The sequence below is a fragment of the Alexandromys fortis genome, unplaced genomic scaffold (genome assembly GCF_014885135.2).
Source record: "Alexandromys fortis isolate MF-2015 unplaced genomic scaffold, M_Fortis_MF-2015_v1.1 scaffold_460, whole genome shotgun sequence".
NCBI lineage: Eukaryota > Metazoa > Chordata > Mammalia > Rodentia > Cricetidae > Alexandromys > Alexandromys fortis.
In genome coordinates this window covers 28,177-55,113 of record NW_026068327.1, presented here as the reverse complement: position 1 = coordinate 55,113, position 26,937 = coordinate 28,177, and the positions used below count along the sequence as shown (strand labels likewise).

The following is a 26,937-nucleotide window of genomic DNA, read 5'->3' as shown; positions in this document are numbered from 1 at the left end:
CCCCGATGGGGGCGGGGCACATAAGAAGGGAGAAGAAGATCAGGATGGGAGAGGTGCCTAGGGTGACATTAAGGATCTTGGTAGAAAGGAGAAAATGTGGCACTTCCTGCTCCCTAGGGGTGACGGGTGCAGCGAAGGTTATAACGTGGAGAGTCGACCCAAACACTCCCAATAGGGCATACACGCTACGCAACTAGGAGCTAAAATGGTCTTCTGAAGCTATTGGCCATCTGCTAATACGAGCTGGGTCTCCCTTCTCCTTCCCGCACCAGGCCAGACCGACGTGCGCAGCCTCTGCAGCCTCCACGGTGTCTTCGACCTGAGCCGCTGCGCCTGCTCCTGCGAGCCTGGCTGGGGTGGACCCACCTGCTCAGACCCCACCGACGTTAGGACGCCTACCTCGTCCCCGCCCTCAACCTCCAAGACCTGTCCGGACGACTGCAATGACCAGGGTCGCTGCGTCCGAGGCCGCTGCGTGTGCTTCCCCGGCTACAGCGGCCCCAGTTGTGGCTGGCCTTCTTGCCCCGGAGATTGCCAGGGGCGCGGGCGCTGCGTGCAGGGTGTGTGTGTGTGTCGTGCTGGCTTCTCAGGCCCCGACTGCAGCCAGCGTTCCTGCCCTCGCAACTGCAACCAGAGAGGACGCTGCGAGGAAGGGCGCTGCGTGTGTGACCCTGGCTACTCTGGTGAGGACTGTGGGGTGCGAAGCTGTCCCCGGGACTGCAACCAGAAGGGTCGATGCGAGAACGGACGCTGCATTTGCAACCCCGGCTACTCTGGTGAGGACTGTGGGGTGCGGAACTGCCCTCGGGGCTGCAGCCAGAGGGGCCGCTGTGAGGACGGCCGCTGCGTGTGTGACCCCGGCTACAGCGGTGAAGACTGTGGCGTGCGGAGCTGCCCATGGGACTGCGGCGAGGGAGGGCGCTGCGTGGACGGTCGCTGCGTGTGCTGGCCCGGGTACTCAGGCAAAGACTGCAGCACGCGGACATGCCCGCGTGACTGTCATGGCCGTGGCCGCTGCGAGGACGGGGAATGCATCTGTGATGCGGGCTACAGCGGCGACGACTGCGGTGTGCGGAGCTGCCCCGGGGACTGCAACCAAAGGGGCCACTGCGAGGACGGCCGCTGCGTGTGCTGGCCCGGGTATACAGGGGCGGACTGCAGCGCGCGCGCCTGCCCGAGGGACTGCAGGGGCCGAGGGCGCTGCGAGGATGGCGTGTGCGTGTGCCACGCGGGCTACAGCGGCGAGGACTGCGGGGTGCGCAGCTGCCCCGGGGACTGTCGCGGCCGGGGAAGCTGCGAAAACGGCCGTTGTGTGTGCTGGCCCGGGTACACAGGCCGGGACTGCGGCACACGCGCCTGCCCTGGTGACTGTCGCGGGCGCGGGCGCTGCGTGGACGGCCGCTGCGTGTGCAATGTGGGCTTCACTGGCGAGGACTGCGGGAGCCGTCGGTGCCCTGGGGACTGCCGCGGACATGGCCACTGCGAGGACGGTGTGTGCGTGTGCGACGTAGGCTACACGGGTGACGACTGCAGCACACGCAGCTGTCCCGGCGGCTGCAGGGGCCGCGGCCGGTGCCTGGACGGGTTCTGCGTGTGCGATGATGGCTACACGGGCGAGGACTGTGGCGTGAGACGGTGCCCGCGCGACTGCAGCCAGCAGGGCGTGTGCCAGGATGGCTTGTGCGTGTGCCACACAGGCTACGCGGGCGAAGACTGCAGCATCCGTACCTGCCCGGCCGACTGCCACCGGCGCGGCCGCTGTGAGAATGGGCGCTGTGTGTGCGACCCAGGCTACACCGGCCCCGCCTGCGCCACTCGCACCTGCCCAGCTGATTGTCGTGGCCGTGGGCGCTGTGTGCAGGGTGTGTGCCTGTGCTACGCCGGCTACAGTGGTGAGGACTGTGGGCAAGAAGAGCCTCCTGCCAGCGCCTGCCCCGGGGGCTGTGGCCCACGGGAACTGTGCCGTGCAGGCCAATGTGTGTGTGTCGAGGGCTTCCGAGGCCCAGACTGTGCCATCCAGACATGCCCAGGTGACTGTCGCGGCAGGGGAGAGTGTCTCCAGGGCAGATGCGTCTGTCAAGAAGGCTATGCTGGGGACGACTGTGGGGAAGGTGAGTCAGGTGCCTTCTCCCATACTGGGATACTGGCAGCAGAAGCCTGAGGCTTAGGGGCCTAGAGGAAGAATGGAAGGACTTGTTCCTTGTAGATTGTGTGTGTGTGGGGGGGGTATCAGCCAGAAGGACCCCGTTCACTGGGGTAGTGGAACCATAAACACACACCAGTGGGAAGTCTGACCTTTAGCTCTCTGGATAGAGGGTTGTCTTTAAGGAGTTTTTTAATGTACAGAACATGGGAGAAATTGAGGGGCACCCAGGCCCGTTTGGGGCCTTTTCCAGTGTTCCCCAACCTGAGTCTGGGCAGTGGGAACCTAAGATGTACTTCCCTGTGTGGGCTCGAGTGACTGGGGTGCCATGGCTCTGCCCCAGGCTAAGCAGTTTCCCTATTCTACTCTGGGCAGAGGTGCCAGCCATCCAGAACATGAGGATGCATCTCCTGGAGGAGACGACGGTCCGGACAGAGTGGACCCGGGCTCCTGGTCCTGTGGATGCCTATGAAATCCAGTTTATCCCCACGGTGAGGGGAAGCAAGGGGGAGGCCGGTTGGGTAGCAGAAGAGGGAGGGGGAGGGCTCACATGGGTGAAAGAAGTCACACTCATGAGACTCCAGGTGGCTGGTGTCCGAGTCTGCTCTAAATGCCTTCTTGCCCTGCCCCAGCCTGGCACCAAACTATGCCTCAATATTGGCCCAGGGCAACTAGGATGCTGATGGTGAGATCCCTACTCCCAGCTGCTCAGTGCACAGCAGCCCTTACTGTTAGTCTTTGTTGCTGGTTCCAAGTCGGCCCCATTCTACACACGCCCATTTGCCCTTGGCTGGGCACCAGCATCTGGGGTACATGTGGTCTTCCTGAGTCCTGTGCCCAGTTGTCACCTCATTCGGAGGCAACCCTCAGCCTCTTCTGACCTCCCCCAATGCTGTTTTCAGATTCTTCAATTTTCTGTACCTCCTGCCTTCTTGTACATGCTTCCCAATGGGGAGACAGCGCACTGCCGACTCTGGGCCCACTGACATTTTCTCCGAGTTGCTACATACTAACCGGCAGCCATACAAACTGTGAGGTGGTTTCTGATGGTGTTTCTTTAAGTATCTTTTTATTGCAACTCTCACTGAGGCCCAGAGAAAAACCTTCAGACAGCGTACATAAACACTCCAGGTGGTGGTGGCCCACGCCTTTAACCTCAGCACCTGGGAGGCAGAGGCAGATGGATCTCTGTGAGTTTGAGGTCAATCTGGTCTTCAAAGCTAAATTTCAAGACAGGCAAGGCTACACAAAGAAATCTATCTAGAAAATAAAACAAAAACAGGGAGGAAGGGAGGGAAGGGGGGAGGAAGGAAGGAAGGAAGGAAGGAAGGAAGGAAGGAAGGAAGGAAGGAAGGAAGGGAGGAAGGGAGGCAGGGAGGTAGGGAGGGAGGAAGGGAGGAAGGAAGAAAGGAAGGAAAAAGAGAAAGAAATTATAGATAAGCCAAGCAGAAAGGAAGGAAAGACGAGGGCAGCCTTCTTTGCCTACCCGTCAGTCTATATATAGGCTTGCCTTAGGCTCTGCTCAATGTTATCTTTATTGGTTTAGGCCAAGCTGTCTGGGCCGTGGCAATAATTCTGTTTTCCCAGCTGCTGTCACCAGAACTTCAAGCATTCTTTCCCTGCCTCCAGTAAGTCCCAAAAACATTTGGGAGCATAGCAAGGACAAAGCCGGCGGCCCCTCCTTGGGGACTGCGACTTGGACTCAGCGTACAGGGACACTTACACTTCTCAGTCGTCTGGCCTTTCCCACACCATCCCACAGATGCTGGGCAAGGCCACACTTGCATCCATCAGTCTGGGGGGTGGGGGGAGGCTCTAGACAAGCTTACTCCCTGGCCCTACAGCCTCATAAGGCAACGGGGAAGAGAGAGGTGGCAAGTGTTGGCTGTCATCCTCGTCCCAGGGCAGGTCTCACAGGAAGGTCTCCTGCAGCTGTATCCCCGCTTTGTGGCACAACCAAGGTAGCCCCCCTCCTCCTCTCTGACAACCAAGAATGCCCCCTTCTCCTCTGACAACTAAGATAGCCCCCTTCTCCTCTGACAACCAAGATAGCCCCCCTTCTTCTCTCTGAATTTTTTATATAAAAATAATTTAATCAGGAGACAAGAATTTGGCAAGTAGAGAAGAGGATAAACGATAGTTGGCCGCCTAACAGTAAAACAACCGCGCTAACATTTTACGAAGTGTCTCTCCCACTCTGTTGTGCACGTACAGTATTTACATAGCTCTAATCTGGAGGGTGGGACTTTCGGAGGAATTTTCCTATGAACCTTTAGGGTAGGGAGAAATGAAATAAACAGTCGAGATAAGAGAGGGCTTCAGGCAATGTTGTCTCTCGCTCCTAACACACACAGCCCATTTTGGGTGTTGTCAAGGGGTGCGGCTTTTGCTTCGTCTTTGCTTTCAGTCCTTCATCTCTGCTCTGGGCATGGGACCCTTCCAGGTCCTTGTGAGGCTGCAAGTGAAGGAGGTCCCTTAAACCGGTCCTAACCACACTCAGCCTCAGACCTGCTGTATTTGCTTTTCTTGTGGTGACTCTTGGGCCTGAACCTTTTGCCCTGGCCATGCTCTGGCCATCAGCTGACCTGGAGCCTATTCTGCAGTTCGCTGGCACCCCCTCCATCTTCCTTGCGGCCGGCCTGTTCCTGGCAGCTCCCCGCCCCGAAACACTTCTCTCTCTGAACCCGACTGCTATTCCCAGCCAAGCGCGTGCTCCGGCTCTCCTCCTCTGTATGTGGACTGTCACCGTGATCAGTGGCTCTCAAAGTGTGTTCAGTGTTCCAGGACCTGGGTGTCAGTGTCACCAGGGAGCTGGTTGAAATGCTGCCCCATGAGCTGCTGCCTCCACCTTAGGTTCTGAGGGAGAGGTGTGGAAGTGTAGAGGTGCCAAGAACTCACTGGGACAAAGGTTCTAGTCCATGCTCATGGCCTCAAGCCTCAAGACTGTCTCCAGGACTGTCCCCTGGGAGGGAGTCAGAGCCTTTGGGTGTCCTCTGCAGCCTGGAAACAGCCGTGTCAGGCGCTCACTGGGACAGACCTGGACCTCAGAAGACATGGAGTGAAAGGGGAGAAGGGAGCTAGGTCCTCTCTGGGGGTCATCCCAGCGAGGCTTTCCTTGTGGGACCCCCACGGCTGATCCTGAGAATCAAGTTAAGCAGTCACCATGAACAATCAGTGGAGCCAAGTTTTGCCAGGAAGTAGTGTCAGCTGCCAATGCTTGGCCAGAGAGCCTGCCTCAGAGCTGCGGGATGGGGCTGGGCAGCGTGGGTGAGGCTGGCATGGGGACTTCCAGGGAGGGACCAAGAAATAGGTTGATCCAAAGAAAGAATTCAGGATGAGTTTGCTTTGATGAAAGATCTAGACTTTGGGCGTATACTAGAAGGAGAGACAGGATGGAGGTGGACTGTGGGCAGGGCAGGTCCTGGGAGGTGTGTGGATGTCACACGTGTGGGTGAAGGCCACCCCAAGGCCCCTCAGTTGGAACTGTAGGAGCAGGGCAGGATTCTCCATTACCAGGGGACCTAGAAAATAGTGACACAGCCCTGGTTCATCCCTCACCCGAAAATCCCCACGTGGCCGCTCATCTGGTTTTTTACTTTGGTATTTACTATGCTTTTCTGGTTTAGGACAGTACCTTTCAAATTTTCCAACCCCATTTGGCTGCATGGAGGTGTCCCTATCATGGCCAACATAGCAGAGCGGTACAGAGTGTCCCCGGCGGCTGTCCTGGCGAGGCAGCCCCACACAGCATTGGACTGTTAGGATGCTCACACATGTCCAGCCCCCCTCCCCCCACCAGCAGTGGCGCTCTAGGAGCCCACAAAGCCACCCTATGTAATCTCATGACCTTAAACACACACTTAAAGGAGAGGATTTTATCCTTGTGGGTATTTACCACACATAGAGATTGGGGAGAGAGAGCTGCTGCATTTGGCTACTAGGTTCTACCCAACCCCAGGACAGGGATGGTGTCTTATTTTTTCAGTCTCCAACACACAGCATGATGGCAGCATTGAGGAAATGTGCTATTGGAACATTGAGCCTTTCTTTAGTGGATGTGTAAGGTTGCTGAAGAGACAAGAAAATGTCTAAAGGGACACCCGGTCACACACAGGCAGCAAGCACTACCCCCAGGGCCAGCTAAGCAGATTGGGGAAAGCAGAGGGGGCACGGGAACATCCCCACTCCGCTTTGTCTGTTCTGAAAGAATGTGTGTGGGTAGCTGGGGTTGCCAGGGGAGCCAGAGGGAATCCTGGGTCTGGCAGATGAGCAGGGATTGTGCGTGAGAGGGGGGCCAGGGTACACACCGCCTGCACTCAAGCCTCTCGGCTTTCTTATATTTTTAAAGATTTATTGTCAGGCAGTGGTGGCGCATGCTTTTAAACCCAGCACTTGAGAAGCAGAGGCAGGAGGATCTCTGTGAGTTCAAGGCCAACCTGCTCTACAAAGTGAGTTCTAGGATAGCCAGGGATACACAGGGATACACAGAGAAGCCTTGTCTCAAAAGCAAAACAAAAAGGATGCATTTTGTTGATGTGCATGAATGTGTGTATACATGTGTGTGTATGCACATGTATGTGTGCAGGTGCTCAGGGAGGCCAGAAGAGGGCCTCAGACCCTCTGGCGCTAGAGTTATGGGCAGTGTGAGCCGCCTCATGTGGGTGCTGGGAACTCAGCTCTGGTCTTCTGCAAAAGCAGCAAGTGCTTTCGACTGCCTCAGTTTCCCTTCTTTCTATCTTTATTGTTTAATTTTTGAGACAGAGTTTCTCTGTGTAGTCCTGGCTGTCCTGGAACTCACTCTGAAGTGACCTCAAACTCAGAGATCCATCTGCCTCTGCTTCCCAGCTGGGATTAAAGGTGTGTGCCACCAGGCCTTGCTCAGCTGGGATTAAAGGTGTGCGCCACCAGGTCTTGCTCAGCTGGGATTTCTTAAGAACATGATTTTAGCCTTTAATCCCAGCACTTGGGAGGCAGAGGCAGGCGGATCTCCGTGAGTTCGAGACCATCCTGGTCTACAAGAGCTAGTTCCAGGATAGGCTCCAAAACCATAGAGAAACCCTGTCTCGAAAAACAAAACAAAACAAAAAACATGATTTTATGCTTACTTATGTGTCTGTGTGTGGGTATGTGCACATGAATGCAGGGGCCTGAGGCTGTCAGAGGTATTGGACCCCTTGGAGCTAGAATTACAGATGGTTGTGAGCTGCCCGGGTAGGTGCTGAGAACTGGGTTTAGATCCTACGCGGGAACAGTAAGCCACCTCTCCAACCTTTCTGCTCTCCTGGTGCGTACCCTATCAGGACATGGGCTTTCTGAGCCTGGTTTCCTCATTTGTCAAGTAGGATTGATAGAATCGTTTTCTTGGATGGTTAAGTGAACGGATAGACACAAACCACAGAGAAGAGTTGCTGGCCGGAGGGAGGCTCTAGGCGTCTTGTGGTTTCCATCCATGCTCCTCAGCCTGAGTGGGACCAAGTCCCACACAGTTTTATGTCGACGCCATTTGGGATTGTTTAAAAAGAAGAGACTGGGGGCTGGAGAGATGGCTCAGAGGTTAAGAGCACTGGCTTGTTCTTCCAGAGAACCTGAGTTCAATTTCCAGCACCCGCATATGGCTCACAACCATCTGCAATGAGATTTGGTGCCCTTTTCTGGCCTGCAGGCATACATGCAGACAGAACACTGTATATGTAATAAATAAACCTTAAAAAAAAAGAAGAAGAAGAGACAGGGAGCAAGGAAGAGAGCTCCACTCTGATGTGTCTGGTACTCTCTTGCAGACTGAGGGGGCGAGTCCACCATTCACAGCTCGGGTGCCCAGCTCTGCCTCAGCCTATGACCAGAGAGGACTGGCCCCTGGTCAGGACTACCAAGTCACCGTCCGTGCTCTACGAGGGACCAGCTGGGGTCCTCCTGCCTCTAAGACCATCACTACCAGTGAGAGCTGGGGCTATGGGGGCAAGACATCTGGATTTGGCAGGCAGCTGGGAATGTGCTTGGGCTGGGGGCTGCACCAGAGCAGAAGCAAGCGGATTCACTTCTGAGCCATCTTCTGTTTAATCCTGCTAGTGATAGACGGTCCTCAGGACCTCCGAGTGGTAGCCGTGACTCCGACCACTCTGGATCTCAGCTGGCTGCGGCCCCAGGCTGAGGTGGACCGTTTTGTGGTGTCCTACGTCAGTGCCGGCAACCAAAGGGTGCGTCTGGAAGTTCCCCCTGAGGCAGACAGGACTCAGCTAACCGACCTGATGCCAGGCGTGGAGTATGTGGTGACTGTCACCGCAGAACGGGGCCGTGCGGTCAGCTACCCGGCTTCTATCAGGGCAAACACAGGTATGGCATTCTGAGTGTTAGGGAAGAGCCTAGTTTCCAAGGCTGGGAGCCCTCTCCTTGAGGACCCGGGCTGGAGGGTCATAGACCCAGCACCCCTGCTAGGTCCTGCTCTGTTCTAAAGGCTCCGGGTGCCTGGAGTCCTATAGGAAGCTTGCAGGTTAGACTGGGAGGGGAGCAGTGTGCAGAGGCTGTGAGCCCTTCAGGGCAGGGTGGCTTTTATCCTAACCTAGGTACATTTGATCTCGGGAGACTAGAGCGAAACAGGCCCTGCTGACTTTGGGACTGGGATTGCCTGGGGTTGGGTCTCAGAGCGTGGTTTTCCACCAACCCTCAAGGTCTCTTAACAGGCGCCCAGACGGATCGTTCATTTTCCTGGGACGAGGCGGCGCCCTCGGAGTCGCTCACATTTCCTTCCCCCTTTCCCGTTCTCTCCACCAGATACACGCCCCGCCTGCTGGCTTTTTTTCCTTCTAGGACACCAACAGTGGCTGGCTTGGAGGGCAAAGGAATGGGTGGGGCTCAGGGACACAATTTCTCTTTCTAGGTGGGGCTGGGCCTCAGGGAAGAGGCCTCGTCCTCGGTGGGTTAGCGGGAACTGTAGCGGTGAGGAGGAGCGGAGGAGGAGGAGGAGGAGCGTGCGGTGGGGGAAGCTGACACTGACCTGATGTCCCCTCCCCTTTCTCACTCGGCAGCACCAGGCCACTACGGTTACCCGGAGGTGCACCCCCCAAACCCGCCCCCCAGCCCCCGTCCCCGGCCTCCGCGGCCCTCCTGGCCCTTGCGGCCCACAGAGGGGATCGCGAAGGAGTGGCATCCCCGGCCGAGCCTGTCCCAACCTCCCCGACGGCCGTGGGGTAACCTGACGGCTGAATTGGGCCGCTTCCGCGGCACAGTACAGGACCTGGAGCGTCACCTGCGTGCCCACGGCTACCCACTGCGCGCCAACCAGACTTACGCGTCGGTGGCGCGCCACATCCATGAGTTCTTGAAGCGCCACCAGACAGCGGGTGCCCCGGCACCCAAGCCCCGTCACCCCCACCCCACCACTAGTCCTTCCCAAAGCACCAGGAACCGGGGAGATGTGAACCCAGCGTCCGATGATGCGCACCTGGTGACCACAGCGCGTCACCCGAAGCCCGAGGTGCTGGGCAGTGCAGCCGACGGCGCCTTGATCGTGTCCCTCGACGGGCTCCGGGGCCAGTTCGAGCGTGTGGTATTGCGCTGGCGACCACTGCCACCCGCCAAGGGCCCCAGCGGGGAGCTGACTGTGGATGGCTCAGAACGCACTGTTCGCTTACCCAACCTCAGGCCTGGCACTACTTACCACGTGGAGGTCCATGGGGTGCGGGCAGGGCAGACTTCCAAATCCTACGCCTTCATCACCACCACAGGTAGTGTGGGCTGGGGCCCTGGACTGCCCACCCCCTGTCCAGCGTCACCTGCCTCCGAGGTTGCGGCCACTTCCTCCTCCCACTGTCTCACTGCTTAGGCCTTCGCCCCCACCACGCCCTTCCACCTCCTAGCCTACCTGGCCAGGCTGGAGGACACTGCCACAGAAAGCAGCCCTCCAGTGTCCCAAAAGCTCCATTCCAGGGTCCTGGCATTCTCCTGAGGGTTACTAAAGCCAAAGAGACCTGGTTTGTGGGGTTGCCTGGCTCGCACCTGGGCTCCCAAGCTCTTCTGCAATGCCTGTTCTTGCCGGGCAAATCCGGCATCTTGACGTGGCAACGCAATGTTGTGTGCAAAGTTCGTACCTTGCACTTGAAGTTTCTTTTTTCTTTTATTGAAAAAACAAACAAACAAACCACCGTCCATAATGCTTTTGGCAAGTTTATAGCCTTGTGTAGGGCAGCACTCACAGCTGACCTGCAGCTTGGACACCTCCAAGGCGAGCTGCGGAAGACTTGGGTGTTAGCAGAGATTTGCCCGGCAGTTTTTTTCATTGGGTGGGACTGAAACCGGAGATTCCCACTTTGACTCACTGCGGTGAGGGCGCCTGAAGCCTGTGGTCTGTGGTTATTTCCCACAGTTTGGCTTTGACCCTGCAGGGCTGCAGAAGTGCTTGAGGGTGGCCTTGAAAGCCATCGGGCACGCGCGTGGCGTGTGCGTGCGTGGATGACCGTGTGTGTGTGTGTGTGTGTGTGTGTGTGTGTGTGTGTGTGTGTGTGTGTGGTGAAACCACAGCTTCCTGAACTGCTTTCCCAGGCGTGGCTCCCCTCCAGCTGGTCTCTCCCACAGGACTGATACCTGACCCGGGGACAGGGAGCTTTGCGGCTGCAGGGTGGGGGTGGACCTCTTCTTCCTCCATAGGGCCCAGATGCCACCGGAACTGGACGTCCACCCTCACACCCTCTCTTTTCCCTTTCTGCCCACCACCCCTTTTCTTCCTAACATCACTGCCCCTTCCTTTCTTCCAGGCTTCTCACTGCAACACTAATGGAAGGCAGACACTACCGGTGTGGGAGGCTCCTGGGCAGGGAGGGAGGGCAGGTTGTCATTGCCTGCCCTGATCCAGGCCTGGCCGCTCCAGATAAGCACCATGGGGGAATCTGGAGGACTTGGCCAAGTGTGGGAAGAACCCAGACAGGGCTGGGGAGCAGCTGGGGAGGGGAGGGGAGCCGCCTAGCTCAGAGGCTGTGGGCACACCTGGGGACTAAAGGATCCCTTCCTTCTCTCATACCCGACTCTCCTGTTTTTCTCACCCGCTCTGCCCCTTCCCAGGGTCCTTACCCTCTGGCCTCTTGGAGGCCACCGATGAGCCTCCTCCCTCGGGCCCCTCTACTACCCAAGGGGCCCAGGCCCCTATCCTGATCATGGAGCATCACCCGCTGGGAGAGTTGAAGGTGCTGGGCAGAGACAAGGCAGGGCGCCTCCGTGTGGCCTGGACTGCCCAGCCCGACACCTTTGCCCACTTCCAGCTGCGCATGCAGGTGGCCGAGGGGCCCTGGGCGTATGAAGAACTGCTACCAGGAGACGCCCACCAGGCTCTGGTGCCCCCGCCCCCTCCCGGAGCCCCTTACAAGCTGTTCCTCCATGGGATCACCCCTGGGGGCAAGCCCTCTGTTCCCATCACCTACCAAGGCATTATGGGTACATTCTGGACTGTGCTCAGAGCAGTGTCCTGAATCTGGGGGAGGAGCTGGGGCATCTCAAGGCTCTAGAGGTAGGAAGGATTTCAGGGGCCGGTGAAAGGCAGGTCTAACGGAGGAAAAGAGAAAGCAGAAGGGAGAGAAAGGCTTGAGAGTTCACAGGGAAGGCAGCTAGGAGGAAAGTCAGAGGTGGGTGGTGACCCATCCTGGAGGCGACCCATCCTGGAGGCGACCCTGCTTGGTAAGCCTCACTTCCTGGTTGCTCCTCTGCTCTGCCCCGGAGTTCAAGGTAGATGGAACTCCGCTCCAGCACTGCCCCTCAGCTGAACCTTCTCCTGGGGACAGCACCTGCGGTTGAACTGGACAGTTTTTTCTGGGGATAAAGTCTTCTGTGTGTGGGGGGGGGTATTGTGTGTGTGTGTCTGTGTGTGTCTCTCTATGTGTGTCTGTGTGGTATTGTGTGTGTGTATGTCTGTGTGTCTCTCTATGTGTGTCTGTGTGGTATTGTGTGTGTGTATGTCTGTGTGTGTGTCTGTGTGTGTCTCTGTGTGTCTGTGTGTGTCTCTGTGTGTGGTATTGTGTGTGTGTCTCTGTATGTGTATCTGTGTGTGTGTCTGTGGTATTGTGTGTGTGTCTCTGTGTATGTGTATCTGTGTGTGTGTGTGTCTGTGGTATTGTGTCTGTGTCTCTGTGTTGTGTTCAGGGGGTTCTACTGCCATCACAACTTCAGAGATGGGTGGGAAGGACAAGGTCTGGATGCCTGGCCCTCACACCCCCTGGGTTCTCCCTGTGAGACTAGAGTGGTCTCCTGGTTCAGTTCTGGAACAAGCTGACAATTAGGAGAGAGGGGAGCAAGGGAGAGAGCAGCTCAGGGGTTTGGGGAGCCTGAAGACTGCTCTGAAGCACCAGTGGGGAGGCTAGAAACTCCCAGGTAATGCCATAGGGGACACAAAACTCTCCTTAAAGTTTTAGGGTACAGAGGTGGGGCCATCAAGAGGGGACTTAGAGAAAATGTATCTTTCTCAGGAGGGTCAGGGATAGAGGCATCCAGGATGAGGTGAGTGAGGCAGAGAAGAGGGCGGGAGACAGGGTGAAGGGGAGCGGTTGGTCCAGCATTGCTTTGTCTTTGTCCCAAATGCCAGACAGGACTGAGGAGCAGCCTGGGAAGCCATCGGTCCTACCGCGCCTGGGTGAGCTGACGGTGACAGACCTGACTTCTGACTCCCTGCTCCTGCACTGGACTGTCCCAGAGGGGGAGTTTGAGTCCTTTGTGATTCAGTACAAGGACAAAGATGGGCCCCAGGTGATACCTGTGGAGGGACCCCAGCGCTCAGCACCCGTTACATCCTTGGAACCGGGGCGCAAGTACAGATTTGTTCTGTATGGGCTCGTCGGCAAGAAGAGGCATGGCCCTTTGGTGGCTGAAGCCAAGATCTGTGAGTGACAGCAGACCCCTGCCCTTCACTTTGTCATGACGTAGTTTGCCCCAGAGCTTTAGGGTCCAGGGAGATGGTGTGGGGCCCATAGCAGCCTGAAGGGAAAGCACTGGGGGCAGCAGAGGTGAGGAGGTAGGGGCAGCAGAGGGGGTGGTCTCCCAGAGAACCCACAGCACTCTTCTGGCTGGAGAGCAGGACATGTGGGGTGCTGAAGACTTAGTCCTGGGGTTCTGCGGGCTGTGCGGGATGGCTTCGACCTCATTTGCGAGCCCCGAGGGACCCCTGAAGGCCTCTGGATGAGAGTGAAGTGATGGGCTAGGTTAGAAACAGCAGTGTCTGCTCCTGGAGCATGACAGGGGATCAGTCAGCAGCTGGTGACTGGCGGCTGATGCTGGTCTGGAGCGGGGGCAGGGGGACTGGGTGCGAGAGGAGAGCCTGGAGGCCAGGTCCCCGGTTCAGCCACTTCTGTCTCCCAGGCGGCAGCAGGAGGGGAACAATACAGGGCAGGGCATTCAGAAAAATACCTTCTGTGTGTCTCTGGACTTCTGTGTGTCTTTTTTTGAGACAGGGTTTCTCTGTGGCTTTGGAGCCTGTCCTGGAACTAGCTCTGTAGACCAGGCTGGACTCGAACTCACAAAGATCCGCCTGCCTCTGCCTCCCGAGTGCTGGGATTAAAGGCGTGCGCCACCACTGCCCGGCACTCAGGGCATTCTTGAACGACCGTAGGTCCTTTGAGCAGCCTTAAGCGGCACCACTGAGGTACAGAGGGTTGCCTGACCGTGATCGGAGGAACCTCAACTGTGACCTTGTAGCTGTGGGGAGCAAGGGAGCAGAGATGGAGAAGCACCAGGATAGTGTCCCAGATGCTGGGAGGAGGGGGCAGCCAGGCAGGGTCCACAGGAATGAATTAGGGCTCTCCAGGGTCCACAGGACTTAGCAATGGCCAGGTCACCAGGAGCTGCCCGATGGGAGGGCAGAGCTGGATTGGAGGTGATGGATACAGACATTTTTGGAATCCTCTGGCAACAGAGTGCAAAGAAAGAAATAGGTTGGTTCAGAAAGCGGGTACAGGCAGGGACAGGGGCGTGGCAGACAGCAGCAGGTGGGTGGGTGCACCCACGGGTGTCCTCTCCTGAAGGAGAAACTAAAAGCTAAGTTGGAAGTATGGAGGCTGCCTAGGGAGATTTCCCTGGCCACACAGATGTGAAAGGCTGGCTGTGTTCCCCCTCGCTTCCGGAGCCTCTTCCCCTTGGCTGGGAGTATAGTGCATTAGGCTGTTTAGAAGGTGTCGCTCCTTCCTGCAATCCAGTCCAGCCCCTCGACAGAGCTCGCAGCTCGGCAGACCCCGCTGGCTCCCTCCCCAGTCATGCGTCTTTGCACAGGGAGCAGCCTGCCCAGGACCGCCTTCCTCCCATGACTCTCCTGTCTCTACTCCCCCTTCCCAGTGCCTCAGAGTGACCCCAACCCAGCATCTCCACCCCGCCTGGGAGAGTTGTGGGTAACAGACCCCACCCCGGATTCCCTGCACCTCTCTTGGACTGTTCCTGGGGGCCAGTTTGACTCCTTCATGGTCCAGTACAGAGACAAGGAAGGACGGCCCCTTGTGGTGCCAGTGGAGGGGCCTGAGCGGTCAGCGGTGATCTCCCCGCTGGAGCCCAGTCACAAGTACAGATTCACTCTGTTTGGGATTGCCAATAAGAAGCGGTATGGGCCCCTCACTGCCGATGGCACTACCGGTGAGTGGCTGCCACCTAAGCTCTTGTGTCCTCTTCTTGATCTCTGCCCGCTCTCCCTCAGCCAGGAAGCAGCTGAGCCTCCCAGCAAAATGGCTGATCCCGACACCCTGGCCCTGCTCCCAGGCTAAGGGGCAGCCAGCTTTCCCTGCACAGCTAGGCCCCTTCCATCCCATTCAGGGTGCTCCCTTAAGCCCAGGAGCTGTGTCATACGCTGGCTGTGCCCAGCTTCCCAGGGTTGGGTGTACCCCAGGTCCAAATCTCAACTCCCATCCCAGGCTGTGGGTTCCGTACATGGCTCATTCTTCTTGCTTACAGCCCCAGACATGAAAGAGGAGTCCTCTGAGCAGCCCCTCCTGGGGGAACTGACGGTGACTGGCGTGACCCCGGACTCCCTGCATCTGTCCTGGACGGTGGCCCAGGGCCCCTTCGACTCCTTTGTGATCCAATACAAGGATGCCCAGGGGCAGCCCCAGACTGTGCCCGTTGCGGGGGATGAGAATGAGGTCACTGTCCCTGGCCTGGAGTCCAACAGGAAGTATAAGATGAACCTCTACGGGCTTCGTGGCAGGCAGCGTGTGGGGCCCGTGTCTGTGGTGGCCAAAACGGGTGAGTCAGAACCCACACTGCTGGCCCCAGGCCCCAGGCAGGGCTGCCCCCCCCCCACTCCACCTTCCATTTCTGCAGTACTCCTGCTGAGACCTCTGCCTCCTTCCTCCCAGCCACTCTTCTGTCCCTGTGTCCATCCCGGGACTCCTTGCCCAGGCTCTGGCTCCTCACACTGCTTCCCGAGTTCACTTTCCCCATTCCGAACAGCCAGACCCTCTCCTTCAGGCCCTTCTACTTCAGCCAGAGTTTGCAGCTGCTTCTCCTGGACGCCTTCAGTCCTGACTCAGTCCCTGGCCATCACTGCTGGGCTCCTGCCCTCGGCTCCGGCACCCTGACCACATGGCTGCTCTGTGCAGGGGTGGCAGGGCCAGGGGGCCATGTTGCTCCAGCCTCTTTCCACACAGAAAGGAGTCTTTTTAGCCTCCACTCCCCAGCTCCTAGTCTGGCTCTGAGCCTTATCTGTCCCTCCCGTTCCTCCACGTCCCCAGCCCCTCCGGTCCGCTGGTGATACACTGCTAGGGAGAACGGTCTTTGGAGGCTGCTGCCCATCCCTCACTACTGACTTCATAAGTCAGTGCCCATAGGGCCTTGGGCCAGTCACTTAATCTCGCTGCTTCCGGCTTCCGTTCCGCCAAGCGGGGGGGTCTTTATGGTGATACCCCTTGGCACTGTTAATATCCAAAGCATGGTAAGACACGCCCTTAACACAGTGCCTTGAAGGCTGAGGCAAGAGATTTGCTGAATCCCAAGTCAGGCTGGGCTGCACAGTAAGACCTTACCTAAAGTACAGCTGACTCTGCCTCAGAACACCTGTGCGCCAGTTCTGCGGAAGCCGAGCCACTGCTGCCTCCCCAGCACTCCCTTTTGCTCCAGACCTCCCCACATAACACCATAGCCACTGTTTGCCTCTTGTCTGCTCCCTCCCCGTCCTGCTCCTGTTCTTCATAGAACTCCAGGGTCTCAGAAACCCACTGCAGGGAACAGTAGGTGGGGACCCTGGGTGGGGCCCAGGGAGTTGTACATCCAGGGAGGAGCAGGACTCTCCCCAGGCCCGCCTACCCGATGCCACCTTCCCTGAATTCTAGGCAGTGACCTTACCTCAGTGAAGCATTCCTTAGAAATGGTGGGGTCGGGTGTAGGGAGGGAGCAGGCAGCTTCAGAAAGTCGCTTTAGGGACTGGGTGTTGGATACCAAGGCCGCAGGGGTCCTAAGACTTCAGGAGAGGAGCATATGGGCTTTGGTGCCCCGCTGACTGGCTGTCACTGTTAAGTGCCTGCTCTCTTTCCTCAGCCCCACCACACATTGTGGGTCAGCCCCCCAGCCCCCCAGAGCCCAGCACAGAGGCCCCAGAGCCCCTCAAGAAGCCGCGTCTAGGAGAGCTGACCGTGACAGACGCCACCCCTGACTCCCTGAGCCTCTCCTGGACAGTCCCCGAAGGACAGTTTGACCACTTCCTGATCCAGTACAGGAACGGGGATGGGCAGCCCAAGGTGGTGCGGGTGCCAGGGCACGAGGACCAGGTCACCATCCCCGGCCTGGAGCCAGACCACAAGTACAAGATGAACCTGTATGGCATCCACAGTGGCCAGCGTGTGGGCCCCGTGTCTGTTGTCGGGGTGACTGGTAAGTGGACATGGGAGACTCAGGGTGGGACCCATCAGGAAACAGGACCTCCAGCTCTTTGGAGACTAGTGACTGGGGAATGGTGGCCAAGGACTGGTCAGTCCCCCAGGTCTGTTCTGGTCGAAGCTATGGCTTACTATTGTATGCCTTCCCCTTGTGCTGGCCAGTCTCCCTGGGCAGCAGGGCCACAGACAGCTTTGCTGTGCTGGTGTCCAGGTCCCCCCAGCTGACCCAGGAGTTTGGGCGTGTTGGCCAGCTGTCAGCTGATCAGGACCCCAAAGCCCCAAGGTGGGCTTCTCTGAACTGACCTCAGAACCATCTTGGTAATTATGGCTACTCTGTCCTCACTTGAGGACACCTGTGGGGACCCTGCTCACCTGTCTGTTCCCTTCTCAGCTGCAGAGGAAGAGACCCCCAGCCCTACAGAGCCCAGCACAGAGGTCCCAGAGCCCCCTGAGGAGCCGCTCCTGGGAGACCTGACTGTCACAGCATCGTCCCCAGACTCCCTGAGCCTCTCCTGGACCGTCCCCCAGGGAGACTTTGACTCCTTCAGTGTCCAGTACAAGGACAGTGATGGGCGGCCCCAGGTGGTGCGTGTTGGGGGCCAGGAGAGGGAGGCCATCGTGAGAGACCTGGAGCCTGGGCGCAATTACAAGATGAACTTGTATGGACTCCATGATGGTCAGCGTGTGGGCCCCGTGTCCACCGTGGGCGTGACGGGTGAGTGTGGTTCTGTTCCCTCTTACTCCTGAGTCCCATGCCCATGAGTCAGGGGCTGTCTAGCTGCTGAACGGTCATAGTATCTAGACAGGACAAGTCACCCAGGACCAGGGCTGTCACCAGCTTCGTGACAGACAGCTGGCAAGGATTCGGTGAAGCCATCTGTGTGTGCCTGTTGTTGCTGTTGTATCTGATGCATGTGTCACGGTGCACGTACAGACATCAGGTGACAGCTCTGTGAGTTTGGCTCTCTCCTTACACCTCTCCATGGGTCTTAGGTTACCAGGCTTGCTCAAAAGTGCCTGTGTCGGCTGAGCCAGATCGCCGGTGCCAGAGCCACCAGATTGCTGGTGAAGCTTCTGGACGGGAGTGCTGCCGATCGGTGCAGTCTTGCGTATGGCACTCTTAGGAACTTTTTCTAGCAGGCTCCGCCATTTCTGTCTCAGACTCGCGACCAGAAGAGCCCTCTCCGGCCATCGAGCCTCCGCTTGAGCCCCGTCTGGAGGAGTTGACAGTGACGGGTGTGACCCCCAATTCTGTGAGCCTCTCATGGATGGTCCCTGATGGACAGTTCGACTCCTTCATGGTCCAGTACAAGGACAGGGACGGGCAGCCCCAGGAGGTGCCTGTAGCTGCTGACCAGCGCGAGGTCACCATCCTTGACTTGGATCCTGCAAGAAAATACAAGATGAACTTCTACGGGCTCCATGGCAGACGACGTGTGGGCCCCCTCTCTGTGTTGGCAATGACAGGTGAGGGAGGGAGCCAGGCGGTACCCAGCCCTGCCTGGGACTGCCATCCCTTAGCCTCTGCACCGGTGACCTCTCTTAGGCTCATAGTCACGAGTCCATCCCCAAACCCCCCAAACCGTTGGCTTCTGCCTAAGGCTGGGACCTTCCCACACCCAGTGGTTTCCTTATCTGCACTCCAAGCCTGACCCTGCCTCCCATCTGGCCTCCATCCCTCTGTTCCTCCCCTCTCCGCTCTCCCCTGACTCCTCTCTTTGACTGCACAGCCATTTCACTTTTTCTTCCCGCCTCTTGACAACCCTACAGTGACTTGAACACAGCCCCCGCCCCCTGTGATTTGAACACAGCCACCGCCTCCCCAATCTCTGCCCTTCTTCACTGAGGTCAAGCACACACACACAATCTCAGAACTTCTCAGAGGTCCTGGGTGTCTGTCCAAGTCACATTCCCTTCTGGCCCACTCCAACATCACCCCTGGGGAAGACACGCCTCCCTGAACTCCAGGCTCCTGCTTCCTCTCTTTACTCCCGGACTAAGCTCACTGTGACTCATGGACCATGGCTTCTGGGGGAATCCCTATCCTCTCTCAGTACAGGGCATGAAAATCTAGAAAACAGAATTCATATGATCATGAAGGACACTAACAACGCGGATATAACCCGCATCCCATATCTTCAGAGGTTTCACGTGCAGCTGCAGACAGAATAGACACACAAAAATATATAACGTTTTACATGTGTGTGTGTGAGCATGTGCGAACACGTGTAGACGCTCACTTATCACAGCGTGATGAAGGCCGAAGAACAACTTTCCATCTACCGTCTGGGTCCTAAGGATTGAAGTTAGGTCACCAGGCAAAGGCTTTTACCCACTGAGCCATTTCACCAGACCCAGAAAAAAAAATCTAAAACATACTCCTCCTCAGGCCTGTGGAGACAGGTCAGTGGGCAGTTGCACAAGCGTGAACACCCGAGATCAGATCCCCAGAACCTATGGGAGATGCTGGGCATGGTGGAGAAGGCTTCCAATCCCCACATTGCAGAGGCAGAGACAGGAGAGTCTCTGGGGCTCACTAGCCAGCCAGCCTTGCCTAGTCGGCAAGCTTAAAGTCCAGGGAGGGTCTGTGTCTCAGAAGAAAATGAGGCAGACGGTTACTGACGAACAGCCCAAAAGGCCTCTCCGTGTACACACACACGTGCTCACCTGCATGCACGTGAACATGCATGCACAATACATGTATGTTCACCTACACACATGAACATTCACACCATGTGCATACTCACCTGCACACATATGAACACACACATGCACTTGGATGCTCATTTGCACACATGTGTGTTCGTATTAAATGGGTTTATAAACCAGATAGTTGCCAACCGTTTGTATAGCAGTTACATTGCTTGAGGCGCAACAAGCTATTGGAGGTGATTCAAAGTTTTCAGGATGTGCAGAGACTCCCATCCTCTATGAGGAACCTGAGCATCCTCGGGTTTGGGGTCCATGGAACCATCTTTTTTTTTTTAATTATTTATTTATTATGTATACAGTATTCTGCTGGCATGCCTGCCTACAGGCCAGAAGAGGGCACCAGATCTCATTACAGATGGTTATGAGCCACCATGTGGGTGCTGGGAATTGAACTCAGGACCTCTGAAAGAGTGGCCAGTGCTTTTGACCTCTGAGCCATCTCTCCAGCCCCCCTATGGAACCATCTTATGGATATCGACCGATCAATGTGCCGTTATCAACAGTTTACTCTCTGATTTATGACCTGGCAGTGCTGGGGCTCTCTCTGTCAGCTCTCTTAGAGTGCAAACAGTGCTTTGATGCCCCTGGATGACTCTAAGGCCACACTAAAGGTGCCTTTCTGTTGGTGAGAGTCACGAGCGCACCTGACACCATCTTGGTGGCGGCAGACCAGGCTGTTATTGGCCACCGGAGATAAAGAGGAAACTCCCACATCACCATTAGCCCCCAAGGCAGGCAGAGCCAGGTCTCTTCCCAGGAGCTCAGCCATGCTTTGCTTCTCATCCTAGACATCCTCCCACCAGCCCCAGCTCCAGCCACTGAGACCACCAAGCTGGAGTCACTCTTGGGGGAGCTGGCAGTGACAGATGTGACCCCCGAGTCTGTGGGCCTCGTGTGGACTGTCCCTGAGGGTGAATTCGACTCCTTCGTGGTTCAGTACAAGGACAGGGATGGCCAGTCCCAAGTGGTGCCTGTGGCAGCCGACCAACGGGAGGTCACCATCCCCGGCCTGGAGCCCTCCCGCAAGTACAAGTTCCTGCTCTTTGGGGTCCAAGATGGGAGACGGCACAGTCAGGTCTCTGTGGAAGCGAAGACAGGTGAAACTGCATGACACTCTGCTTCCCCCAAGTCTCTGAACTTCCTGCTAGCTAGCTACCTTCCTGTTTACCCAGCCCGGTCCAAATCAGGCCCGGACCCAACAGGGCAGGTTCTCAAATCCTCTCTTTCCTTCATTTGCTCTGCTGCTGGGCCTTCTCTAGAAGGTGGGCTGTGGGGGCCTGGGGCCTCTTGAGAGGGGTAAAGGTGGCCAGGAGCCTCTCCTGTCCTCCTCAGCTGGGTGCCACTGTCAGCCTGAGTTTGGCTTGTCTCGCTGGCTCTTGCCTGGCTCCCATCCCTCTGTCCACACATCCACTTCTGGTAGAGAGGTTCACCTTCCTCCCTTGACTTCTCAGAGCCTGGGAAAATGGAAACCAGAGAAACCCTACCCAGCTGGACCATTTCTTGGGGTTTGGTCCAGGCCATCTTCTGGCCCTTGGGGCTCCCCGTTGCCAGAAGTCTCTCGCAATAACAATTCCGTCAGTGGCTTTGCTCTGTCCAGGAGGGCGGCGGGCCGGCGCCTTCCCAAGTTGGATGGCTCCCTTGGCAGTCACGGGACCCCTTCTCTGTTGGAGTTTTCTTGTGTGTGTCTCTCCCAACACAAATCCCCACAGCATGTAACGGAGCGAGCCCCACACCGCCTCTGAGCCCTGTGGAGTGTGGGTGTTGTGAGTCAAATGGGAGGCTGGGCCACACTGAACCCCATTGCACCCCACCTCCCCCACTTGTCTGTCCCCAAAAGAGAGCCTCTCACCCCTAGGAATTCCCCAGGAGGCCAGTCAGGTCACTCAGCTGGGGTTTCTGGGTAAGCTGTGCCCTGCAGAAAGGGAGTCTCTAAGGGATAGAAAGACCGTAGTCAGAGAGGAGTAAATGAACAGGGAAGTTAGGGTGTCCATACGGGGGTGACTCGGGACAGAAGGGTCAAGTGGGGGAGGCTCTGGCTAGGTGGGGAAGTGGATGAGAGGGTGGTGAAAGTGGATGGGGAGGCACTAACCACTGGGCCACTCTGGAATTTTCCAGCCCTAGGGGGAGGTGGTCAAGAATTGTTTTGGAAAAAATAAATACAAGAACCTTTCTCTGTGTTAGCCGCCAGCCCAGGGGCCCTTCCACGCCTTGGGGAGCTGCGGGTGACAGACCCCACAACAGATTCCCTGCGCCTGTCCTGGACAGTCCCCGAGGGCCACTTTGACTCTTTCGTGGTCCAGTTCAAGGACAAGGGTGGGCCTCGGTTGCTACCAGTACCAGGCCAAGAGCGCACGACCACCATCACAGGCCTGGATGCAGGCCGCAAGTACAGATTCCTCCTCTATGGGCTTCAGGGAAAGAAGCGCTTTGGCCCCCTCTCCACAGAGGGCACCACAGGTGAGTCTTCCAGGCAGGGCCCAGAGCAGCAGGCCAGCTTACGGCAGCAACTCCTCCTCTCCCTGCCCTGCCCATCAAGGTCACAGCCCACGACCATCTGAACTATTTCTTGCCTCTGTCTCCATCCCAGAGCCCATGAATACCGTGGACCACACTGGAGTAAAGTCCCCCTCAAAACCTCGCCTAGGGGATGAACTACAGGTGACTAGTGTGACCCAAGACTCCGTGGACCTCTCCTGGACGGTCTCCGAGGGCCAGTTTGACTCCTTTGTCGTCCAGTACAAAGACAAGGACGGGCAGTCCCAGGTGGTGCCCGTGGAGGGCAGCCATCGGGAGGTCAGGGTCTCTGGTCTAGACCCAGGCCGCAGGTACAAGCTGCTTCTCTATGGCCTCCGAGAAGGCAAGCGTGTGGGTCCCCTTTCTGTCATCGCTATGACTGGTAAGTGCAAAACACTCCCCTCACCCCTGTGCCCCCAATCTGTTCAGGGCCTGACCACCTGCCCTCCATTGGCCAAGCAAACAGTCAAGTCATAGAAAAAAGCAGAAAGAAAGTTTTATCCAATGTGACCACCTTAGGAAGAGAAGCAAAGAGGTCCAGTGTTCCCTCAAATCCATCTTTGGGGTCTTGACATTAGGTTTAAACGGAGAGCAGAGGTGAATCTATAGCTAAGCAGACCCAGTCAAAAGCTGGTCCCACCCATCAGTTCCAGTCTCCCGCATGGCAGGCTGACGAGCTGTCACTGTTGGGTGACATCTCCTTCCAGGAGACATGTTACCCTTCCTGCTGGCTGGAGCCTTAACCTTTTCCTTCTCTCGGCATGGGATTCCTGGGCAATTTAACTTGAGGCAGGGTGGGGTTTGTTTTGATGGTCTGATGGCCCACGGGAGGGATACAAGGTCCCCTTAGGGAGGCTTCACTCCTGCCCGGTTTTAAGGTCCTCTTTGCACTTGGTTCCCCAGGCCCTGGCAGCCACTGGGATTGCTTCCTGTCCTCTGGGGTTGGCCTCTCTGCACCTTATTTTAGACTCCTGCAAAATGCAGAATCTTCTACTTGGCATTTGGCACGTCAAATGCTTCTGCTAACCCTTCTTCTTCTGCCTTCCTCCCTTCTCCAAACCCAAACCTCTCCCCAAACCTCTCCCCCCGCCGCCCCGCTTCAACATATAAGTCCACAACACAGCAGTCACCTGCTCTCCCATCTCTCTGATCCAGGCCCCAAAGAAACAACAGAAGCTTGGACAGAGGTCCCCACGACTTCAGCTCCCGCAATTGTACCCCGCTTTGGAGAGCTGAGAGTGGAGGAGGCCACGCCTCACAGCCTGCATCTCTCCTGGGTGTTGATGGAAGGAGAATTTAACTCCTTCGAGGTTCAGTACACTGACAGAGATGGGCAACTCAAAGTGGTCAATACAGAAGGTGACCAGAGTGACATCACCCTTACTGGTCTGGAATCTGACCACAGATACCTGGTGACCCTGTATGGTTTCCACGATGGGCAGCGTGTGGGCCCTGCTCAAATTGAGGCCCTGACAGGTAAGTGAGAGACTGGGTCTGACCTAAACAGCTGCAAAGATCCAAAGAGAGAAAAGTTCCTGTGGTCATCTCCCTCTCTCCGTGTCTAGTGCCTTGGGAGGAGGAGCCCACAGAACCACCCACCATGACTCCCGAGCCTAAGCCACACCTCGGCGAGCTGACTGTGACAGACGCCACCCCTGACTCCCTGAGCCTCTCCTGGACAGTCCCCGAAGGACAGTTTGACCATTTCTTGATCCAGTACATGAATGGGGATGGGCAGCCCAAGGTGGTGCGGGTGCCAGGGCATGAGGACCAGGTCACCATCCCCGGCCTGGAGCCAGACCACAAGTACAAGATGAACCTGTATGGCATCCACAGTGGCCAGCGTGTGGGCCCCGTGTCTGCTGTCGGGGTGACAGGTGAGTGGACATGGGAGCCTCAGGGTGGGACTCATTGAGAGGTGACCCCCAGGTTAGGTGGGCTGAGATTGATTGGTGGCCCAAAACTGGTCAGTATCAAGACTGGCTACAACCGAGGCTATAGCCTGTACCCTCCTTTGGTTGCTTGTCTCCCTGGGCCAGGGGTTCCAAAGAAGCCTTTGCTATGCTGGTAACCACTCAGGTTACAGCAGGTCACCCTAAAAGCTTGAGCATGTTGGTCAACTGTCAGCTGACCAGGGAGGGACTCCAGGCCCCAAATGGAGGACATCTCTGAGCTGACCTCAGAACCACCTTGGTAACTATGGCTACTCTGTCCTCATTTGAGGACACCTGTGGGGGACCCTGCTCACCTGTCTGTTCCCTTCTCAGCTGCAGAGGAAGAGACCCCCAGCCCCACAGAGCCCAGCACAGAGGTCCCAGAGCCCCCTGAGGAGCCGCTCCTGGGAGACCTGACTGTCACAGCATCGTCCCCAGACTCCCTGAGCCTCTCCTGGACCGTCCCCCAGGGAGACTTTGACTCCTTCAGTGTCCAGTACAAGGACAGTGATGGGCGGCCCCAGGTGGTGCGAGTTGGGGGCCAGGAGAGGGAGGCCATCGTGAGAGACCTGGAGCCTGGGCGCAAATACAAGATGAACCTGTATGGACTCCATGATGGTCAGCGTGTGGGCCCCGTGTCCACCGTGGGCGTGACGGGTGAGTGTGAGTAAAGTCTTTTACGTCTCAGGCAAGTAGAGCCCTCACTGTCTCCTACAGCAGAGACGCAGAACCCCAATACTCCTCAGCCTCTAACCTGTCCCTGACCTCCAATGCCTCAGGTCAAATGCGATCTGGGGCAGGGCTGCCTGGTTAGGATGAAGGAGGAGGAGGGTGGGGGAGAGGAGGAGGAGGAGGGCTTCCCAGTTAGGATGAGGGAGGAGGAGGAGGAGGAGGAGGAGGAGGGAGGAGGAGGATGAAAGAGGAGGAGGAGGTGGTGGTTACAAACAGGGAAGAGAGCGTGATCAGGCCTAGATACAGCCTCCTTCTGACCCACACGCCAGAGACTTGGGACTTGGGAACTCCTTCCAGAAATACAAAGCTTCTGTTTTCTGTCATCCGCAGACTCTATTGAAGAACCTACTGAGACCTCGTCCCTGAAGCCCAGCCTGGGCAAGCTGACCGTGACAGACGCCACCCCTGACTCCCTGAGCCTCTCCTGGACAGTCCCCGAAGGACAGTTTGACCAATTCGTGATCCAGTACAAGAACGGGGATGGGCAGCCCAAGGTGGTGCGGGTGCCAGGGCACGAGGACCAGGTCACCATCCCCGGCCTGGAGCCAGACCACAAGTACAAGATGAACCTGTATGGCATCCACAGTGGCCAGCGTGTGGGCCCCGTGTCTGCTGTCGGGGTGACAGGTGAGTGGACATGGGAGACCAGGGTGGGACCCACTGGGAGGGGGACACTCAAACTATTTGGTGACAGCTGGGTAGGGATCGGTGGCTGGGTGCTGTTAGCACCCCAGATCTGCTCAGCCCCACAGACCTGCGTTGCTAACGCTAAGGTCTGCTTTTGTGTGCCTTCTTCTGGGCTGGCCAGTCTCCCTGGGCAGCAGGGCCACAGACAGCTTTGCTGTGCTGGTGTCCAGGTCCCCTCAGCTGACCCAGGAGTTTGGGCGTGTTGGCCAGCTGTCAGCTGACCAGGGACACCAGGCCCCAAGGGGGTTGCCTTTGAACTGGCATTGGGACCTCCCTGTAGCCATAGCTTCTCCTCAAGAACCAAGGACACCTGCGGGGACCCTGCTCACCTGTCTGTTCCCTTCTCAGCTGCAGAGGAAGAGACCCCCAGCCCCACAGAGCCCAGCACAGAGGCCCCAGAGCCCCCTGAGGAGCCGCTCCTGGGAGACCTGACTGTCACAGCATCGTCCCCAGACTCCCTGAGCCTCTCCTGGACCGTCCCCCAGGGAGACTTTGACTCCTTCAGTGTCCAGTACAAGGACAGTGATGGGCGGCCCCAGGTGGTGCGAGTTGGGGGCCAGGAGAGGGAGGCCATCGTGAGAGACCTGGAGCCTGGGCGCAAATACAAGATGAACCTATATGGACTCCATGATGGTCAGCGTGTGGGCCCCGTGTCCACCGTGGGCGTGACAGGTGAGTATGAACTGGGGTTTTAGGGGCGTGTCTCCTTCCAGGGCTTTGTGGCCACCTTCTCTTCCCATTCCCAGGAGGCTAAGATTTGGTTTCCTTCCACGTCCTTCCTGCACAACCTTGGCCTTGTTCACAGCCTCTTCCTCACTCTGCTGTGGTCTCCAACGGGGAGACGACTCACACAGCAAACCACCTTCTAGTGTTTTCCCGTTTTCTTTCTGAGTTGCAGGGGTTTTTGTTTAAGTCGCATTCACACTCATACGCAGATAACTCAACAGCGTACTAGCTAGGGGTGACTACATGGCATAAACAGCATTTGCACCCTGGTGATGCTTTAGCGTGGGGACCACACACGTGGTTCAGAAGTTAAGGAGGCTCTTGCAGGTGAGCCCCAGTTGGTTACCCAGCGCCTATGTCAGGCAGCTCACATCTGCTTGTAATTCCAGCCCCAGGAGGACCTGATGGTTCTGGCTTCATATGCGCGCACACACACACACTGAGAGAAGAGAGAGACAGACAGACAGGCACAACACATGATTAAAGATAAAAATAAAAAACTGAGACAGTATTTTTCTGTATAGCCCTGGCTGTCCTGGACCAGGCTGACCTCAGACTCACAGAGATCTGTGATGTCAAGGGCAGCCTGGACTCCAGAGGGAGATCCCGTCGTAATAAACAATGACACACAGCTCTAGGCTGAGTTAAGTCCTTGATGTGA

At 57.1% G+C, this 26,937-nt stretch overlaps 1 protein-coding gene across 27 annotated transcripts in view; it reads left to right on the top strand.

The window, feature by feature from the left end:
• Window positions 1-26,937, top strand: part of Tnxb (tenascin XB) — a 58,853-nt gene that overhangs the window by 8,997 nt on the left and 22,919 nt on the right. For 6 of the 27 annotated variants that reach the window (XM_050132792.1, XM_050132793.1, XM_050132782.1 and 3 more), the window contains exons 3-22: window positions 273-2,111; window positions 2,519-2,634; window positions 7,924-8,080; window positions 8,213-8,476; window positions 9,169-9,867; window positions 11,198-11,566; window positions 12,708-13,001; window positions 14,447-14,737; window positions 15,053-15,343; window positions 16,634-16,966; window positions 17,363-17,686; window positions 18,133-18,438; window positions 20,472-20,780; window positions 21,865-22,140; window positions 22,271-22,579; window positions 23,353-23,673; window positions 23,763-24,074; window positions 24,465-24,794; window positions 25,194-25,490; window positions 25,899-26,222. In XM_050132792.1, the coding sequence (XP_049988749.1) occupies window positions 273-2,111; window positions 2,519-2,634; window positions 7,924-8,080; window positions 8,213-8,476; window positions 9,169-9,867; window positions 11,198-11,566; window positions 12,708-13,001; window positions 14,447-14,737; window positions 15,053-15,343; window positions 16,634-16,966; window positions 17,363-17,686; window positions 18,133-18,438; window positions 20,472-20,780; window positions 21,865-22,140; window positions 22,271-22,579; window positions 23,353-23,673; window positions 23,763-24,074; window positions 24,465-24,794; window positions 25,194-25,490; window positions 25,899-26,222 (7,761 nt within the window). Of the gene's footprint in view, window positions 1-272; window positions 2,112-2,518; window positions 2,635-7,923; window positions 8,081-8,212; window positions 8,477-9,168; window positions 9,868-11,197; window positions 11,567-12,707; window positions 13,002-14,446; window positions 14,738-15,052; window positions 15,344-16,633; window positions 16,967-17,362; window positions 17,687-18,132; window positions 18,439-20,471; window positions 20,781-21,864; window positions 22,141-22,270; window positions 22,580-23,352; window positions 23,674-23,762; window positions 24,075-24,464; window positions 24,795-25,193; window positions 25,491-25,898; window positions 26,223-26,937 lie in introns of those variants that run through there. The other 21 variants (XM_050132795.1, XM_050132791.1, XM_050132781.1 and 18 more) reach the window with 15 other exon arrangements.